This window comes from Pseudonaja textilis, chromosome 14 (genome assembly GCF_049901715.1).
Source record: "Pseudonaja textilis isolate UNSWEBS1 chromosome 14, rPseTex1.2, whole genome shotgun sequence".
NCBI lineage: Eukaryota > Metazoa > Chordata > Lepidosauria > Squamata > Elapidae > Pseudonaja > Pseudonaja textilis.
Window position 1 is genome coordinate 9,637,505 of NC_142003.1, and position 19,989 is coordinate 9,657,493.

At 41.2% G+C, this 19,989-nt stretch overlaps 1 protein-coding gene across 1 annotated transcript in view; it reads right to left on the reverse strand.

The window, feature by feature from the left end:
* Positions 1 to 19,681, reverse strand: part of XPO6 (exportin 6) — a 60,110-nt gene extending 40,429 nt beyond the window's left edge. The window contains exons 1-4 of the mRNA XM_026704164.2: positions 18,831 to 19,681; positions 4,366 to 4,456; positions 2,822 to 2,934; positions 1,123 to 1,320 (exon numbers count right to left, since the gene is read on the reverse strand). Of these exons, the coding sequence (XP_026559949.1) occupies positions 1,123 to 1,320; positions 2,822 to 2,934; positions 4,366 to 4,456; positions 18,831 to 18,833 (405 nt within the window). The 5' untranslated portion in view covers positions 18,834 to 19,681. The remainder of the gene's footprint in view (positions 1 to 1,122; positions 1,321 to 2,821; positions 2,935 to 4,365; positions 4,457 to 18,830) is intronic.
* Between the last annotated feature and the right edge of the window lie 308 nt (positions 19,682 to 19,989).

Below are 19,989 nucleotides of genomic sequence, written 5' to 3' on the forward strand. Positions count from 1 at the left end.
TCACAAGCAGGCTGGTGCGGTGTGAGCATAGCGGCACCAGGGGTAGCTACTACCAGGTGAGGGAAGGTGGAAGTACTTAGCGGAGTGACTTGTAATCTTCCCTATCAGCTTCCAATTGGCTCTGCAGAAAAGGTTGCAAATGGTGATCATCTGAGGTCATTAAGGGCACTGCAACCGTCATAATGTAAGATTGTTGCAAATTTCCAGATCATGATTATGTGACTATGGGCAGTGCTGGGATGTGGAATTCGAGAACTGGTCATTGAGTCTCTTTTTTCAGTGCTCCCATAACTTCAAACAGTTGCTGAAATGATTGGTAAGCGACCTTGCAGTGATTAAGACATCAAGCAAGGAACCAGGAGACTATGAATTCTAGTTTCCACCTTAGACACAAAAACCAACTGGGTGTTGTGGTTAGCTGGTAGCAGGTGCAGACGGCTGAGGAGAACGAGGACTCAGATGAGGGGCCAGGACCATTAGGGAGTGGACTGCTGCCTTCAGAGATTGTGGGAGTTGGCAGCAGTGATGAGGAGGTTCCCAAGGAGCCTGTGCTAAGTGTGTGCGCGCAGGGCTGCTCGCAGGAAAGAGCACCTGCAGCAGCATGGGCGACTCAGGAGTAAGGCTGCAAGGTAATGGGCCCTCCTTCAAGAAGATAAAAGCCAGCTGTGAATCAGACGTTCTTTGCAGGAAGCAAAGACGTTTTGAAACTCAGCCTCGTGGACATTGCAGTATCTTAAGTTGGTATTTGAAGACTCTTGTGTTGTAAAATATTTCTAGATAACCTTATCTGTTATTCTTGGCAGCCTCGCACAATTTTGGCGGGGCTCATGCTTATCAAAGTTAATTAGTTTGCAGCAGCCTTTTAACCAGGGATTTGTAAGAAGCATTAAAAGGTTTATGTTCCCTTTGGTTCGTGTTTGTTTTATTGGTAAAGGATTTGGGTCAGAACACTGGGTGACTTCAGGCCAGGCCAGTCACTCTCTCTCAGCCCTAGGAAGCAGGCAGTGGGAAATCACTTCTGAAATTCACGAGTCAGGACTGACTCGAAGGTACCAGCAATAAGAATGGACAAGACTTAAGATGATTTTGTTTCCGAACAACAGAGTTAGCTTTTAATCTTACCTGTAAAATATTTGTGAAGAAGTCATGATAAAACATAGGCCAGTCTTGCCGGCCAATATCCACAATGACCTTACAAAGTTTGTTTCGGATGAAGTAAGGCAAAGTTTTATGGTGAGCTAAAAGAAGCTTCGGCAGGCAACTGCGAATCTCTGTTTTATCCTGAGATGGGACCCCAAGCCACATCTTGTTAATCAAATTCTGAAACAGACAGACAGTATTATTATGAACCGGGTTGAAACATCACCTTCTTTGCTGAAGTCCACAGCTAATATTCAAGGTATTATTAAATACAGAGGTTAGCTTGATAAAAATACCAACTTTAAAAATATATGCTACTTGGAAAGCTGCTTTTGTTTACTAACTGAATTCAGTGGGAAAGTATTTACAATTAAGAGGTAAGTTCTCATTCACAGGAGGAACTAAAGTTCTACTAATTCCTGCTAGTAACTAATACTAGGACTGCAGGAGAATGAAGAAATAGGCAACTATTGAGACCAATTTAATCTCATTTTGATCCATCTGATTCACACTTAAAATATATAACTGTGACTAACTCAGAATTATACATAAAAAATAAAATAAAATACTTTCTCTGCCATAAATAATGGAGCTTGAAACTAATTTCTTTTAAAATTAATGACAATGTTAAATGCTTCATTTTATAGCTATCACCACCCACATGAAAACAGTCAAGCCGCTGCTTTATGAACTGTTTTTGACTGAAACAGATTGAATAATCTGTTAGGGTGCAACATTTCTTGGTTTTCCCCCCACCCCAGTACATGTTTCTGCAACCCAAGTACAGATTTTGGAACAAAGTACCAGTACCAGCGCAAAGGAATGAAATATTCATTTAATGGACCACATGGGGTGAAGAAATGTCTGTTAAATCCTGATCCCGCAGCGCACTACTGGGCCATGTCCTATTTGGAATCAGGCCGTGCGAGTGGCTGGCTGGAGCACACGCATGTGAGCAACTCAACTTGCATGAATGACAGGTCAGCACTCATGCGCATGTGCATTGACCTACCATTCGCGCAAGTCGAGCTGTGCGTGCTGACCAGCCTGCCATTCGCGCGGCTCACTTCCCCCCAGCTGGGCCGCCAAGCTGCGAAGATTAGGGCCCGCTATTATAAGGAGTTTTGTTGTGGCCCGACAGTGGCCAACGGAGCTGGCAGCAGATTTAGACAGTGAGGAGGTTGAGGAGGAACATGGGCCAGTCCTGGAGTCTGGGGAAGGCTCTGACGAGGGCTCTGCATCGGAAGCAGAGATGGGGCCAGGGCCGTCTGACAGTTATCAGCTGTCTTCGGAGTCGGAGATCAGTGGGGCAGAAGAACAGCTGGAGCCTGTTCCCAGTGTGCACAAGCACAGAGCTGCTAGGAGAAGGGAACAGCTAAGGAAGAAGGGTCGACTCAGGAGTAAAGCTACTGGTGGACGGTGAATGGCCCCTCCCCTAGAGAATAAAAGAGGAGTGAAAGGGAAATGAGGCTTTGCAGGCGACAATTAGTTTCTTCTGGCATGCTTGCCAAGGATTGCAGTGTCTGAAAGGTATCGGCCTGGCCACACTTCAAGCTTGATAAAGGTTTGTAAATCAAATAAAAGAGGTTTATCAGGATGTGGACTCTGCTTCATGCTATTGGGGAAGCCTAGGTCAAAACAAGTCTGATACAAACATGGTTAGCCCAGTCTGGTAGCTCACCTCAAAAACCGTCAAACTATACATCATGACATAGTCGTTTCTCGTGCTTGACAGGAAATAGAGGCAGAATCTCCAGGCACCGACCTGCTGAGCGAAGTTATTCAGAAGCTCTTCTGGATAGACAAATAAAGCAAAACCAAATCAAACATGCATGAGACTTTAGAACAAAAGGAGAAAGGCCTTTCTCTATCCTTCTTGTTTTACAAGAAAAGCCAGCAGGCCTGGCCCCGAGCTATTTATACCATTATTTACATTTAAGTTACTATCGATCAGAGGTTCTAAAAGCTGCAGCCAAAGACCACTGAGCCTATAAAAAGAATGACTGATATAACCCTAACCACAGGGCTTAAACTTATTTTTAACCTGCTGATGTTGAAATGCTTAAAAACCAGCTTTTCCTTTGAACCACTGGGCTAAAAGTCTTGGTTGATCTAATGGTTGGTTGATCAATGTACTTCTAGCCCACCCCTGGCCCTAAATAACAATCATTATTCATCAAAAGGAACGGAGTGAGTAACGTTCCACTATAATTCATATCCCATTTTCATCAAGCCTTCTACCTGGTGACTGCCCCCCAATAATTGTCCTGTAGCTCAGGGGTCACCAACCAGTGGGCCGGGGACCACTGGTGGTCTGCAAGAAAATTTTGGTGGTCCACAGAGAAATGTCACCCCCAAAGCAATTACCACAAGGCTGCACCGCCCACATGGCCCAGGAGAACACAAGGCTTGTGCTGCCTGCATTGCAAACAACACGAGGTAGTAAGTGGAGGGGGGGGAACTTGCCCCACTCGCCCCACGTGCCTCGCCTGGCCACTGGGCTGCTTCTTCTGCTTTTAGCTGCATGCAAGGAAAGCAGCAGAAGTCTTTCTTTCTCTCCCCCAAATTCTGACAGAAATGAGTCTTTGGGACCCTACAAGGCCTCCTGCTTCAAGAGGCTGCGCCGGTGCGCCAAGTCTCACAAAGACTCATTTCTGGCGGAGTTTGGGGGAGAGAAAGAAAGACTTCTGCTGCTTTCCTTGCACAAAGCCAAAAGTCTCAGTCTCTCTCTCTCTCTCCGTCCCTCTCTCTCTCCCCCTGAGAACAGAGCTGGACACAGTATCCTGCGCCCCCAAATAAAGAATGATCGCCATCGGTAGGATAACGGGGCGGGGAATTTTCCTGCAGACTTTTTTGGGAATTTTCCCAGGGTCCCTGATCCGCAGGATTTAAAATTATGAGTTTGGTGGTCCCTGAAGTCCAAAAGGTTGGTGAGCCCTGCGTGTAGCTAATTAAGGTTTTCTGGCACAGAAAGTCTTTTCAAACGACCTGTCACTGGCTGGCAGATTATTGCATTTTTAAAAAAAGAAAGCGAGAGAGAGAAAGAGAAGAAAAACATCTTTAAAAAGGGAGAGAGAGAAAAATGTGGAATATTTTGGAAGCGTGCACTTCAACTTGCTGTGCTCAAAGGGGCTTATGAGAGCAAACACCAAAACAAAAGGAAGCTGCTTTAAGGATGAAATCTGGGGCAAAACCTGGGAGAAAATGGGAAAGAGGCCGGCTTACCAATTTCACGCTTTCTCTCGTTCGTAGTGCAGTTGTGGAAAAACTCCGTCATTAGGCTCTCCAAGGCTCGGAGCGAGGCCTCCTCGGATGCCTGCCAAAGAGGTTTTAAGAGAAATAAGTCACACTTGGAATGTTGACAAAATGCAGCCTTATATCGTTGCAGTGGGGGGAAGGAAACAAAAATATTTTTACACATCTCTAGTGGTTCAACATCGGTTTGGCGTCCAGCTACACTTCTACCTGGCTCCGTGGATCGTGATCTTCAATCCTGACATTGCCTCCACCCGAGGTCCCAAACATTTGAGCAACAGTCCTCAAGAGTATGGGTAGTCCTCAAATTACGACCACAATGGAGTCCAAAAATTTATGTTGCTAAGCGAGACACTTGTTCGGTGAGCTTTGAGCCATTTTATGACTTTTCTTGCCACGGTTTGTTGAATCACTGCAGTTATTATAAGTTAGTAAAAATGAACTTGTTGTTACTAACTTGTTAAGAAAATCTGGTTTCCCTGTTGACTTTTTGCTCCCCATGAAAGGGGATCACCTGACCCCAGAACACCGCAATGTAAATCACGTGACCCTGGGGATGCTGCAACCGTCGTAGGTCACTTTTTCAGTGCCCTTGTAACGTCGAAATGAACTGTGCTAAGTTGAGGACTACTTGTATACCTGTTGGGGGTTTATACTGCAAGTGTCTCTTAGCATTCTTTGTACCACGTTCAGAGAATCTGGGTCAGACTTGTGTGTGTGTGTGTGTGTGTGTGTGTGTGTGTGTCTAAAACTGAATCAAGGTTCCATAAGACCTAAAAATAAAGCTAGGATTTACAGATCAGAACTGGTTGTCTATGGAGACTCTCAACCATCCAGGTCATGATTATTGTCCCAAAGGAGCTTTTCCAAAAAGCAATGGAAGAAGTTTCTTGGGTGAGAAGCAAAACTTTTTCAAAGAAGAAAACCAAGAAAGTCCAACTCCCTTTTTGAAAAGCATCTTTGAGAGGACTAGAACCAATCAGGATTTCATGAAAAATAGCACACAATGGTAAAGTGACATAGAAACTAGACTTATGAACAATAGAACAGCATCTAAGACTGCTTTTCTTCAGTTGTCATTTGGTCAACAGGGGCTACATTTTCAACATGATTTCCTTTTCCATGAGCAAAAAGTGAAAATACACCCAACATTAAAAAACAAACAAACATATGTAGGCTTCTTCAATCTTGGGACCTAGAGTTGATCTGGATTGCATTTATTTATTTCATGCTTATAGTCTTCCAACAGTTTACATCCAAACAATGCAAAAACTGTCAACACAAAAATGTCATAAATCCGTAGTATTAGGCCGTGGTTGCGTAATACTCAACTAGACCCTGTGAGAAGAGTTGAAGTGTATTATAACTGGAAATTTCAAATAAGACTGCTTCAACTTTAGAAATATACAGCAACACTTACTCTGTGTCAAGCATCCAGAAAGTGGTTCAGCTGCCACTCTGAGTCCATCTGTTGGGTTTCTCCAATTTTCACAGGGTAGATTTTATAATGACACTTTCTCCTACATTTATCAGGACTATTTGCACTCAAATTATTTCAGAAAAACTGAATTTAGGCTGGCTTACTCATTGCAGCTTGTATCTTAGCAACAGACTACTGAATTTTCACCGGCTCTTCATAGTTTTAAAATAGAAGGCACTTCCCATAAGATTACTGATCTGGAGATTATTCCAGATATGAAAAATATGGAAAATTGTCAAACGTGCCAGTGCTTTAGCTTCAAATGTAAGTTCTCCTTCACAACTCTTTGAACATTTATCTTTTAGATACCAAAATAGATTGGCTCAACTTTTTCATCATGCTTTTTGCAATTCCCTCCAATGCTTATTTATTTTATTTAATGTATTGGCCCCCATCTTACCACCGTTGAGCAGCTTACAATATTATTATCACACAATCATTATTATTGAGAATATTCTTTCCTTCTTCTCTTCTGGGTTCCAGCTCAATTTGAATGTTTGGACCAGATATTCTGGTCCTCCAGTTTACATTGGAAACGGTAAAACTGGAGTTAAAATCAGGAATGGCGAAGTTGCCATTAAAATACGCTCACTGCAGCAACGGATTAAACACACTTTCAATTTGATTTCTTTCTGAATCTTTGATCCTTGTTGATACAGCACTAGCCCAAGGGCTCTCCAAATTTGGCCACTTTTAAGACTCGTGGACTTCAACTCCCAGAATTCCCCAGCCAGTTTGGAGATCCCTGGGCTAATGCTGTATCGACAAAGACCAAAGATTCAGAAAGCAAAATTAAGTGTGTTTTTAATCTGTTGCTGCAGTGAACATATTTCAACCGGTTGGGGAAGTAGGAGAGTTGAAGTCCACAGTCTTAAAGTGGCCAAATTTGGAGACCCCTGCACTAACCAGTTGGGGTTTTTCTTGCTTATTGAATAAGGAGACTGCACTTCTTCTGTCACCTTTTTTATAATCTACAAAACAAGCTCAGTCCAGCTGTCACCTTGCCTAGAAGAGATGATTGCCAGGCAAACGATAATACCCCAGCGTTCCTCTTTCATTTGCAAAATAACATCTTTAATGCATATTCTACAGCAAACCCACGTTTGCTGAAATATTAAGTTGATCTTGCTACAGCTTCCTCTAGATCTCACGTACAGTATGATTCCAAATGTTTATAAAATATATGAATCATTGTTCTGAATGGGGCCAAGGACTCTTCGTCTAGAATTCTGTTTCAGAGGATTGCTAGCAAGATATTCTGATCACTTGCAAACAGGAAATGGGAGTCCCAAATCGCTGCACTGTTATTCCCCTTCATCTAGTATTTGGAAACACGTTTAAATACCTTCAACCAGGCCAGGATACTGAGTCTTCAAGAATTTTAACAGACCTGTTGTCCAATCAATTTACTTAACACTCTTTGAAAACAACTGGTAAGAGCCCTGGTGCCACAATGGTTAGAAAACAGAACTGCAGACTAACTCTGTTCGATCCTGACTGGCTGAAGGTTGACTCAGCCTTCCATCCTTCCAAGGTCGGTAAAATCAGGACCCAAATTATTGGGTGTATTGGGTATATATGTCGACTCTGTAAACTGCTTAGAGAGGGCTATAAAAGCACTATGAAGCAGTATATAAGTCTAAGTGCTATGGCTGTTGCTATAATACATACTGTACAGTACAAATAGCAAAATAGGATCTTTGGAAAAAGACATGTAAAAATGATGTCCGAATTAGTCCTAATATACAATTTTTAAGTCAGAATTTATGATTTCCCTCTTCCCCTAAAACATCATGAAGGACTAGCCAGTTATTCATTAACTGTAAACTGTTTAAAGAAGTTGTGGGAGGAATGCAACACAATGTTGTTTGGATTTACGAAGATATTTGCAGAATGAAAAATACATTAGGTTTTCTATATTTGAACAGCTACATGGTGTTTCAAAAGCCATGTCTTCCCAATGACTAATGAATTCAAGCTTCTTCCTTCCAAGCGTGTGCTTGGAAAGATGATATTTTTAAAAGTTGTACTGTAATGATTTTCCATGTCAACACAAGCTGTTCTCCTTACTAACTCCCAATTAGTGGCTGGGAACAGCAAGAATTGATTGTAAGAATAGCTTTGATGTAACAGGGTAAATCCAAGCCAATGTGTAATTACATGAGGGTTTAAAACAAATTAACACAAGTGCCGATGAGCAGAATTCAAAACCACTAAGTACTTGGTGACAAGGCTACAAATTTATTTATCTAGCTTTTTTAGAGTAATACATGGGAAGGTATGTGTCTCTTCTTTTAGTCATCTGTAGGGTAGCTTTACTGAAATGTAGTTATAATGTAGGAAGCTTGTGGTTCAAAAGAGGATCTGACCACCCATCTTAAATTTAAATCTGATATAATTATTATCATCTAATGACCCCATAATCCCTTGCGGGACGGAGTCCGGGCAACTGAATGGAGCTAGCAGAGTGTTTGAATGGCCGGATGCCCTTCCTGTTGCCAATGTGGAGTTCTGTTCAGCAGATATATTCTCAGTGTGCCCAGAGAGAGAAATATCTGCCTCTACTTAGGATCGAACTCACAGCCTCCTGATTGCGAGGCAAGAGCTTCACCCCTAGGCCACCGCACCGCTCCAATTTAAATCCAATATACTCATGATATTATCAATAATCCTGTAAATGGAAATAGTTCTTCCTATCCTACCGAAAATATTTCTATAGACTGGAAAACAAACAAACAAACCTCTGCATCAACCTCTGGATGGGTTATAGTTTCTTAGTAATCATGCAAGACTTTCACCCCAATAGATTCACAAGCCTACTTACTCAGAATTTATTTATTTTTTTAAAAAAACATTTTAAGAATTTCCACAAAGGCAGGATCATGAAATTGTTTATTTATTGGATTTTTATCGCATCAAATATACCTAATACCTCCTCTTATTTTCCCGACAACAACAACTCTATGAGGCAGGTTGGGCTGAGAGAGTGACTGGCCCATAGTCACTCAGCTGCCATTCACGTCTGAGCTGGGACCCGAACTCCCCGTCGCCTGGTTTCTACGCCAACGTCTTAGAAAAGATTTTTTCCTCGCTTAGGATAATGATGTGGAGGAAAAGTATTTCAGAATATCTATTTTATCTCTATAAGGTAATCATTTACTGTGTTATCTAATCACCTTCCCCATTCCTTGCTGTAATTTTTCCCAGCCCTGAGTAACTTTTATAGCATCTTTCAGGGCACGCAAAACACTTCACAACTCCTATTTAATTTCAAACAAACATTGTAACACGGTTGAAAGCAACCCAGTAATTCATGAGCAAAACCGAACTTTTGCCTAAATCTAAGATTTTATTTGCTCTACCTGTTGGATTTCCCGTCTTGAGCCCTGCCAATAAACAATCAGAAGCTTCACAAACAGTGGTGTTCATTCTTTTGGCGAGAACATAAAACTTAGCACTTGGAAGCACATAGCGCTAAACAAGGTCCCAACAAATTTATTGCTCATGCTAATGAAAAAATAATGGCATTTAAACGAAGACTGACGGGTAACACGAAATACCCTGCTTTCAACCCTATCTAAGAAACTCCCTTCCCAAAGAACGGAGGCCCGTTTTAAAGAGGCTGAAATCTCCTCTGCAGAAATAAAAATTTGTTTGCAAAATGAAGTAACATTGTGTACAATATTTACCCCCCAAAAAAAAAAAGATAATTGAAAGGCTAACATGAAATAGATCTATACAGGGAGAAGGAAAATGTCCTTTTAATCTTATTTCTTTCCTCTATGTGTTTAGCCCTTTTTACAACAGGTCACCCTTCATCTTTCCTCAAGGAAGTTATTATTGGAAGATCATCTCATGAACAAATAGTTGTGGTTCAAACGTTTAAATGCAGCAACAGCTTGGAGCACAGCAGAAACAAATCAAGAAGAAAACATGATCGATCTATCGATTTATGATCTATCTATCTATCTATCTATCTATCTATGATCTATCTATTTAATATCTATGATCGATCTATCTATCTATCTATCTATCTATCTATCTATCTAGATATATCTATCTATCTATCTATCTATCTATGATCTATCTATTTAATATCTATGATCTATCTATCTATCTATCTATCTATCTATCTATCTATCTATCTATCTAGATATATCTATCTATCTATCTCAAGGGACTTCAAACTTGGCAAGCTTGAGACTTGTGGACTTCAACTCCCAGAATTCCTTCTCCAGTAATGTCAGCTCAGGAATTCTGTCAAGTTTGAAGACTATCTATCTATCTATCTATCTATGTATCCTCTATCTATCTATCTATCTATCTATCTATCTATCTATCTATCTATCTATCTATCTATCCATCCATCCATCCATCCATCTACCTACCTACCTGCCTCCTACCCATCCATCCATGATCTCTCTCTCTCTCTCTCTCTCTCTCTCTCTCCCTCTCTCTCTCTCTCTCTCTCTCTCAGTGGTTGTCATTATTATCACTATTCAGACAGGAGCTCAAGGCAGTGTATGTGTCTTTGTCTCATCCCGATGACTAAGGGGTGAAACATTCTAGAGCCGGATCCAGGAATCTCAGCACATGTGGGGCTCATAGGGTAAGAATTTATGTTGATTAAGCTGACTTCTCAGCTCAACAACAAAACCAAAAGTATACAAAGCTTTGACCATTATCCTACTTGAGTGCTAACAGGACGCCAATTATACTTAGTTTTGATCAGGAAACCGTCCAGAACAGTCGTTGATTTACAACCATCTGTGCAGCAACCATCTGAAATTACACTGGCACTGTAAAAAAAAAGTTAGGTTTCTCATACTTACAACTGTTGCAGCATCCTTGTGGTCACGTGACCAACATTTGCTGCTTGGTAACTCATATTTATGACGGTTGCAGTGTCTCAGGATCGTTTGGTCCCTTTTGCACCCTTCCGACAAACAAAGGAAATGGGAACGCCAGACTCACTTAACAGACCATGCTACTAACTTAACAACTGCAGTGATTCACTTAACAATTGTGGAATGAAAGATCATAAAATGGAGGGGTGTGTGTGGAGAGATTTACTACTAAACAACTGTCTTGCTTAGCAGTGGAAATTCTGGGCTCAATTGAGGTCATAGGTTGAGGATGACCTCTATGCTTTTGAGATGCTGCAGCCATCAGTTCATATCACAGTAAAAACAAATAGGAATTAAAAAATAAGGATGAATCAGATTATTAGAAAGCAAGGGATAAGTTTTATGGTTGGTTAGAAAAAAGAAAGGATCAAGACTATAAGATTTGATTAAATGTGTGTGTGTGTGTGTGTATGTATACATAAATACATACATATACATATATATATATACATACACACACACACACACACACACACACACACACATATGTAATATAGAATGTAAACATGTACTATTTTTATATGTGGTTTAGCAATGTAAGACAAAGATGTGGGTTAGGAGGATTGTACCGTGTTCAACGTTTTTAATCTTTCTTTTTGTTCTTGTTTGTGTTTGTCTGTTCAATAAAATTTAAATAAAAAAAACCCCCATGATTATTAAGTAGCTACAACTCATTGTGTCTGCTGGTGGAAAAAAAACGTGAAAGCCAGTCTGACCAGGTTTTAAAGGATTTGAGGAATCAGGTTTCTTGAACAGGAAAAAATGTGATTCATATCACAGCTCATTAGTTGCGAAATGGGAGGTGTGACATGTACTATACCAAGTCAAGTTCTTAATTGAAATTGAAAATGTGCGTTAACATAAACTGGAGACTTCTCCATGTCGTTGGCATTATGTTTTTAATTGTATTCAAGTGCATCATGGACTCACAATTTTCTCCTGAGTCAAGTTGTGATCTCAAGTTTATGACCATGTCAACAGGAAATGGTATGAGGCTTAAGAAAGAAGTCATAAACCAAAGGATAAACCGAAGAACTTGTAACACAGTGCTGTTGAAGACTAATGGGAGACTGAAAACAAGGAATTTGGACAAAGTGGAGTCTTGAAAAAGTTCGAACAACAAAAAGGAAAAAAGATGGAGATAACAGACAGCAACAGCTCCAGAAGAATGACAATGAAGTTTTTTTTCTCTTTAAATTGTATCATCGTCTTCTTTTAACCACCCCATAATCCCTTGCGGGGTAGAGTCTGGGCAACTGAATGGAGCTAGCAGAGTGTTTACTGGCCGGATGCCCTTCCTGTCCCCAATGCAGAATTTTGTACAGCAGATATATTCTCATTGTGCCCAGAGAGAGAAATATCTGCCTCTACCAAAAACAGAAATCCCAGCCTCCTCCTCTAGGTTACCGTACCATTTCAATGCTCCCTGATTATATACCACCCCCCAAATAAAATTCATGGAGTTTGGTCAGACTGAAATTTGTCTTCTTCCATTACTTTGATCCGCTGCTTGTTAGCTAGTCTTCGAAGTATGAACCACAATGGAGCCCAACATTTATGCTGCTAAGCGTTGCATTTGTTTGGGGAGTTTTGACTCACTGTATGATCTTTCTTGCCCAGAGTTGTTAAGCGAATCACTGCAGTGAAGAAAGTGAATACACCAGGTTGTTAAGTGAATCTGGCTTCCCCGTTTGACTTTGCTTGTGACAAGGTCGCCAAAAGGGATCCCGTGATCTTCAGGCACAGCAAGAGTTGTATGAACCAGTGGGCCAAGTATCTGAATTTTGGTCACACGATCATGGGGGATGCTGCAAAGGTGGTCATTGGTTCTAAGTCCCTTTCTTTTTTTCAGTGCTGTTGTAACTTTGAACGGTCATTAAATGAACTGTTAAGTCAAGGACTACCTGCATATTTATGGAAGTGCCCAGTATATGTGGTGGACCACAGGAGAGAAGCAGGTTAGATCATCAGTGAACAGAGTCATTGTGTGCGTTGCTAAAGCATTATTGTTTCCCCAAGGCCTACTTTGAATATGCGGCTGGAAAGTCCTTCTTCCCTGCAGTTGGAGGGAAAGTTCACCAAATGTGACTGTATGACTGTAACTTTGTCGCTTGTATCCTTACGATTTATATTGACTGTTTCCTAGTATGATTCGATTGCTTATTGTACCCTATGACTATCATTAAGTGTCGTACCTGATGATTCTTGACTCTTGACGAATGTATCTTTTCTTTTATGTACACTGAGAGCATTTGCACCAAAGACAAATTCCTTGTGTGTCCAATCTCACTTGGCCAATAAAATAATTCTATCCTATCCTATCCCATTCCATATTCCATTCTATATTCCATTCTCTTCCTATTCTATATTCCATTCCATTCTATATTCCATTCTATATTTCATTCCATTCTATATTTTATTCCATTCTATATTCTATATTCTGTTCTATTCTGTTCTATTCTATTCTGTAAGCTATGATTTAGCAACACAAGTACAGGAAAGAGGGTGTCCTTACAAAACACGGCTTATGTGGTGTGGAGACAATAACTTGGTCCTCAACACCAATAAGACCAAGGAGCTTGTAGTGGATTATAGAAGGAACAGATCAGACCTCCAGCCCTTGTTTATCAATGGAGACCAAGTGGAGCAAGTGGCCAGTTTTAAGTTTCTGGGTGTCACCCTAAAAGAGGACCTGACCTGGGGGGCTCACATTTGCAGCCCTCGGTCAAAAGGGCCCAGCAGAGATTATGCTACCTGAGACTTCTCAAGAAACAACAATTGAATGGAAAACTATGTATAATAGTTGTTATTTTTCATTTTCATAGTCACAATGTACACTGAAGATGGTATTTAATTTCGTTGTATGAGGTGCAATGACAATAAAGTGCACTTATCTGAGGGACTGTCTCTTGCTGGTTACATCTACACGACCCATCAGAATGGAAAGACAGGGAATGTTGCTGGTCCCATCCCTGAGGGAGATACACCTGGTGGGATCCAGAAGAAGAAGGGCCTTCTCCGTGGTGGCTCCCTTTCTCTCAAACATCATCCCCTCCAGAGATTAGAATGGCCCCCTCTCTAATACTCTCCCAGAAGGCGCTGAAGACCTAGTTCTGCCAGAGGGCCTGGGGAGCCCAGAGCGGGATGGAGCCCATTAAATGGCTTGTGTGATCTGCTGTTGCTGGGGTTAGGGGGTGATTTTATTATATTAATTTATTTGATTCTTCTTGCTAGTTTTACTGTTTTAAATGTGTTTTTATACCTTGCAGGCTGCTTTGAGTCACCATGGGCAAATAGACGGCAATATAAATCCAATAAATAAATAAATACAATTATTTCATTTTGGGATTAGCAGTTTTTTTGGCCTGCGTTAAGCAACTTCAATAAACCAAAAAAAAAAGGTACATGAGGCTGCACAGGTAGTCCTCGACTTACAACAGCTCACTTAATGACCGTTCAAAGTTACAATGGCAATGGAAAAAGCGACTTATGACTGTTTGTCAGTTTACGATCTTTTGCGGCATCCTTGCAACCATGTGATCAAAATGCAGGTGCTTGGCAACCGACTCACATTTATGACGGTTGCAGTGTCCCGTGATCCTTTTTTGCAATCTTCTGACAAGCGAAGTCAATGGGGAAATGGGATTCTCTTGGCAACTGTGGCAAGGAAGGTCATAAAATTGAGACAAAACTCACTGAACAAATGCATTGCTTAGCAACATAAATCTGGGCCTCAATTGCGGTCATAAGTCAAGAACTAACTCTACCTTACGGCAGGATGTCCCATAGGAGTTTTCCAAAAGGCAACTGAACATTCTTGGTTTTTTCTTTTTCTCTTTAACGACGTTTTACTTTGCACCCAAGAAGCTTCTTCAAGTCTTAAAAGTGTTGTTTTCAAAGAAAAATAAAATAAAATAAACAAGTCCAATTGCCTTTTGGAAAAGCACCCATGACTTGGACGGCTGAGAATTTCCATCGACTTATGGCAGGAGGTGACTCTTGTCAGAATATGTCTTCCTAAATCCGGCAGCCATGTCACCTCCTTTTCTCTTCTCAACTGAGAAAAGCCAACAAACACAACATGGCAGAGTAGTGGGTCTTGGTTTTTTCATTTTCAGAATGACTTCCAAAACCACTTCATTTTAGCTGTTTTCTTTCTCCACAGTGGGGCTTGGATTTATTTATTCTGCCACCTCCTCTAATGTATTTATGGCCTGCGTAACAGCTGTACCGTTTCTGTTATAATTTTGCTTTGTGTTTAAGTTTTCATTTCGTGAGAGATGCGTTGCAAAAGTATTACAAAGCTATCTTCAGTTGGCACCTGCTCGGAAACATGCGGATAAATTAATAAAACAACCTTTATAAATGTAAGTGCAGAAATATGATTAGAACCCAAGCTTTGGTAGTCCGTTAAATGACGTACCTGCTCTACCAATTTTTTTATTTCAATATTTGGCTTTTATTCTTTGGCATTTGGCTGAACTCTACAACCCACCTGTGCTTTACTTCTCTGCCATTATTAAAAAAAAATACTGCAAATGACTACAGACGAATAGCAATGTGGTGCTGAAATAGAGCTTTAAATACAAAGTTAAAAACAAAAGGATTAAACTTTTAGAAGCCAGTACCCCATAGAGGTTGAAATACTTGCTTTCTGAATCTGGAAACCACCTATTCCAATTTCACTCCGCCATAGCCTCCTTAAAATGGCTTCTCACTATTAACCTAGTTAATTCTCCCCCCCATCTGAAATGTGGAGGTTAACAGTACTGACTCATCCCATGATAACATGGCAGTGTGGGACTGGTGTTCAGCTGTGCATCTTACCATCTCAGCTGAATTTCACAAGACTGTTCTGAGGATCAAAGGCATGACAACATCCTGAGCTCTATCGAGAAATTATTTATAATGTATAGAACTTCATTCAGCGCTATGTAACTATGATAGCAACAAGAAATCTTAATTCTTCCTGCTATGATAAGTATTGTATTCAACTCTTCTCAAAAAATAAAAATAAAAATCCAAGGACCCCATTTTAGGTTCCACAATACTGAACTTTTAACATAATCTTCATCCCTTTTTCCTTTTCAAGAACTTATTTTGGTCCTTTTAAAAAACAATAGACCCAACTATCCTTTCTAGCTTGAGAAAGAATTAAAAAGTGCCAGATTCACAGCAAGGGAAGTTTGAAGAGATGCTCTCCTTCTCAGGTATGGAGTCAATTCTTTGATGATCACTTCATTTTGATTGATCAGCATGGTTGGTAAAATTAACATTGCCTTAAATATTATCTTTATAGAAACATAAGGTTTCAAGATGCCTTGGAAGGCTTTTAATCTACCTTGCTGCTTAGGGCAGAAATCCTGATATCATCCTAAGCCAATGGTTGTCTAATCTTTTCTTGAAAGCCTCCAGTGATGGAATATCCACATCTCTAGAAGGCAAACTGTTTCAATTGCTTCATTGCTCTCATGGTCAAGAAAATTCCTCTTTATTCCAAGTTTGGCTCCCCCTCTGTTAAGCTTCCATCAATTTTTCTCCTTCGTCTCACGCACTAGAGCAAATAAATCTACGTTCTCTTCCCTGTGACAGCCTCTCAAACATCAGAAGAGTGTTATCATGTCTTCTTTCCTTTTCTTTTTCAGGTTAAATATGCCAAATGTAGTTCACGGAGGAACAATTTAATCCCCGTGTTCTCAACACTATATCTTTATTCATGCAGTGCAAAAATGTACTGGTCCATTTGGAAGCTATAGCACAGGGCTAGTTTTATGTTCACTCTATGGCATAGGTCTCCAAACCTGGCAACTTTAAGACTCGTGGATTTCAGCTCCCAGAATTCTCCAGCCAGCTATGCTATTCTGCGAGTTGAAGTCCACATGTCTTAAAGTTGTCAAGTTTGGGGACCTTAGTCTATGGTCTGTCAGAATAGCCAGCTCCTTCTCATAAGATCTACTTCTAAGAGGTCTTTCTTCATTTAGAACGTGAAAGGATTTTGTTTTATTATACATGCCTTAAATGTTTTTTTTAACTTTACCTGCCTTTTGTCTCTGTTCTTAGTACAGTATTTGTCTTTATAGGGGAGAAAAAAAACCCTGTCAGATAAATGATGAAACAGTTTTCTGCTCTAGACTCAAATCAGACAAATAGCTCGATTCTTTCTCCTTGCAACATAAAGGAACCATGAGAATGAATTTGTATGACTCAAATTGTGCAAAGGAACAGGAAATGCAGTGGCAACCAACAATTTTAAAAATTAAGATTGATACAAGAAGGCAACAAGCTTCTACGCACTTGGAAAAGAAAATTAAACAAAGCCCTTTACAAATCTTATTTTAAGGGAAAATATGATCAAAAAAGCAATGTTACTTGACCACTCAGAGGTAGCTACGTAACTATAGCCAAATTTTTAAAATGTAAAATATTTCTCTGGCATTGTTAGATGACTTAACGAATGGTGCAACAGCATCACTTCCTGGACAGTCTGTCCTATTATCGCTAATTCTTCTTCCATGCCTTTTAGAATCCTTGTCTCAAAATATATATATTGTTTTCTAACTTATAAAGGGGAAAAATATTGCTAGAATATTCAAAGTAAATACAGCCTCCTTTATATCAAACTTGAAACTTTTATGCCCAGACTATAGAGCTGTGAGAATTCAGTGAATTGCATAGCAGGCCAGGTGTATATAAGAAGGATATAGCATTGCACACAGCAATAGCCCCAGGAAAAAAAATAGCATTTTCTTGATGGGAATGATGCATTCAATTTTCAGACAATGTAGAGAGGCACTTAACTTTTTAGATCATCTGAAATCTCAAGCAACCTTGCCATCTGGTAGCTCAAGCCAGCTTTTTACAATATAAAATCCCATTGATACCTATAACTGGTAGTTGAACTATAGTAAACAATGAAGACTGAAAACAACTCATTAAGGTTGTAGCTAAAGTTACATTGATGTAAGAAATCACCCAGGGAAATATTTTGAACAATCTGAAAAGATACACGCACAAATATTTATTATCTAACTTATTTATATTTAACAATTGTGGAAAACCTAACTAATTTTCCGCTGCCCCAAGTACACCAGATATTTTTTACAATTCTTATTGGCACAAATACATAGGTTTTTTTTTAATGCTAATGAAATTCACCCTTCCTGGATCTGAGATGGCACAAGCAGCTTTTTCTTGGACGTGGACCAACACAGAGAATAGTCATTTGGCTGTTCTGGAAACCTGTAAATAAGATGGGTTTTTTTTCCCCCTTTCCCCAGAAAAACGTTTTGAATTCTCACTGAATTTATCTTGGACTTGGCATGTTGATTTGATCTGCATTGGATCAATCAACGAAGCTCTGAAGCAAGTCATTTCCAATGCATGGAATTCACAGCCTCAAATTTTCAGATGGGTTTTATAAAAAAAAAGAGAGAGAAAATGCCATTAAACTGAGATCTTGAGGCTTTTCAAAAGGTACGAGATATTATATAGATTGCAGCAGTTTTACAAATGCATGCAGTGGGACTTCCCCCCCTAAGGCCCTGCCCCTTTATGAAACATCCTTTCTTTAACCATAGCCAGTTTTATGACGCCAGCTGACCAGAAAGAAAACGAGCCACAAAGCCCCTCCAAGTATCCCAAGTTTCTTTGTTAGCAGAGGCTCTGAATCCGTTCCTTCCACAGACAGCCCAAATGCAGGAAGAGATCCACACTCAGGACTGTTTCCTAATGATGGCATCTATCATTGCGCCTTATATTATATCGCAGGAGCCCAATCACTAGCGAAGCAGCATAGAGGGATCATTATTTGGGCATTGGCAGAAGCTAAGAAAATACCCCTCCCTCCACACAGCCTGTGGCAATGCTTTGGGTCCTGTGAGCCCCCTTTCCACAACCCCGAATATCTGCCACGAGGATATAACCAACCACCCAGGAAATTCACCAAGCAAGCGACGATGCAGGAAACAGAAACCATTTTCGATTCTTATTGCAACATTTCACTCCTGACCCTGCACTGGAAGGAAAAGCCAGGTTACTTTTCAACTCACCATGGTTTGTTGGGAAGCGTCAATCCAAGATTAGCAAGATCCCCTCCGGGGCTCCTCGGGTGGGATTTTTTTTTTGCTTTTGGCCCCAGCTCAGGTCATGGTTTCTCGGGAGGGCTTTCTTCCTCCATGAGGAAGAAAGAATTAAAAAAAAGGCCCCTTGAAAAAAAGCTACCTTTTTCCTTAACCTGGAGGCTTTCAGGGACCCATCAGACAGGCGCAACAAGCAGCCAGGGGGGGGAAAAATAGGGATTATTGATTAAAAAAGCCTCCACTTGGACCAGGGTTTCATTTTAAAAGGAGCCCATGCAATAAAAAAAGGGGGGAGAGATGGGAAAAGGGAAGAGGTCGGTCTATAGGGGGGCTCCTCCCAGGGGTGAGTGGGGGAGCAGGGGCTGGGTCGAGGAGCCTCCAATAAGGGGGGGGGTCTTGGGGGGGGCAGAATAACGGGATTTCTTGGGGAGGGGGCTCTGCTTGAAAGGCGGGCGGCACTGAAGGGGGTATCTGTCTTCTGGGGTAGAGGGTGGGGGGGTTGGCCTAACGGGGTGGGGTGGGGATGCCCTGCGCTTCGGAACCTCGTCGCCTGGCCCCCTCTTGGCAACCGCCCCCCAAATCCGGACGGGCAACTTCCGCCTCTCCTCCTCCTTCTTCTTCCTCTCCGGCGGCGGGTGGTAGTGATGGGGGCGGTGGTGGTGGGGAATGGCCACGCCCACGCCACGCCCCCTTCGCGGGCTCGCCCTCCCTCCTTCCTTCCTCTCTGCCTGCCTGACTTCCGGAATCCAACCGCACCGGAAGAGACCCGCTTAGCTGGCCTCCCCGCGGGCGCGCGACTGGGTGTCTCTCTGTCTCTCTCTGCCGGAAGTGGCGGTGGCGCACGCGAAAGAGGGCGCGAGGACGCGACTAACGCTCGCTCGCGAGGCGAAGCCCCGCCCCCAATACACACCATCACCACACCCCTCCCTCCAGTGGGCATGCGTATTGGGTTCAACATACTTTTTTTCCCGCCAAAATAGGGAGCGGGCCTTTTTCTCCTTTTTCTCTCGACTTAATCGAAGAATAATGAAGAATAATGAAGAATAATGAACAAAACGCATCTTTTAATGAAGGATTAAAATAAATAAAGTGAAAAAATAATAAATAAATGCATTCCTTTATTTAATAA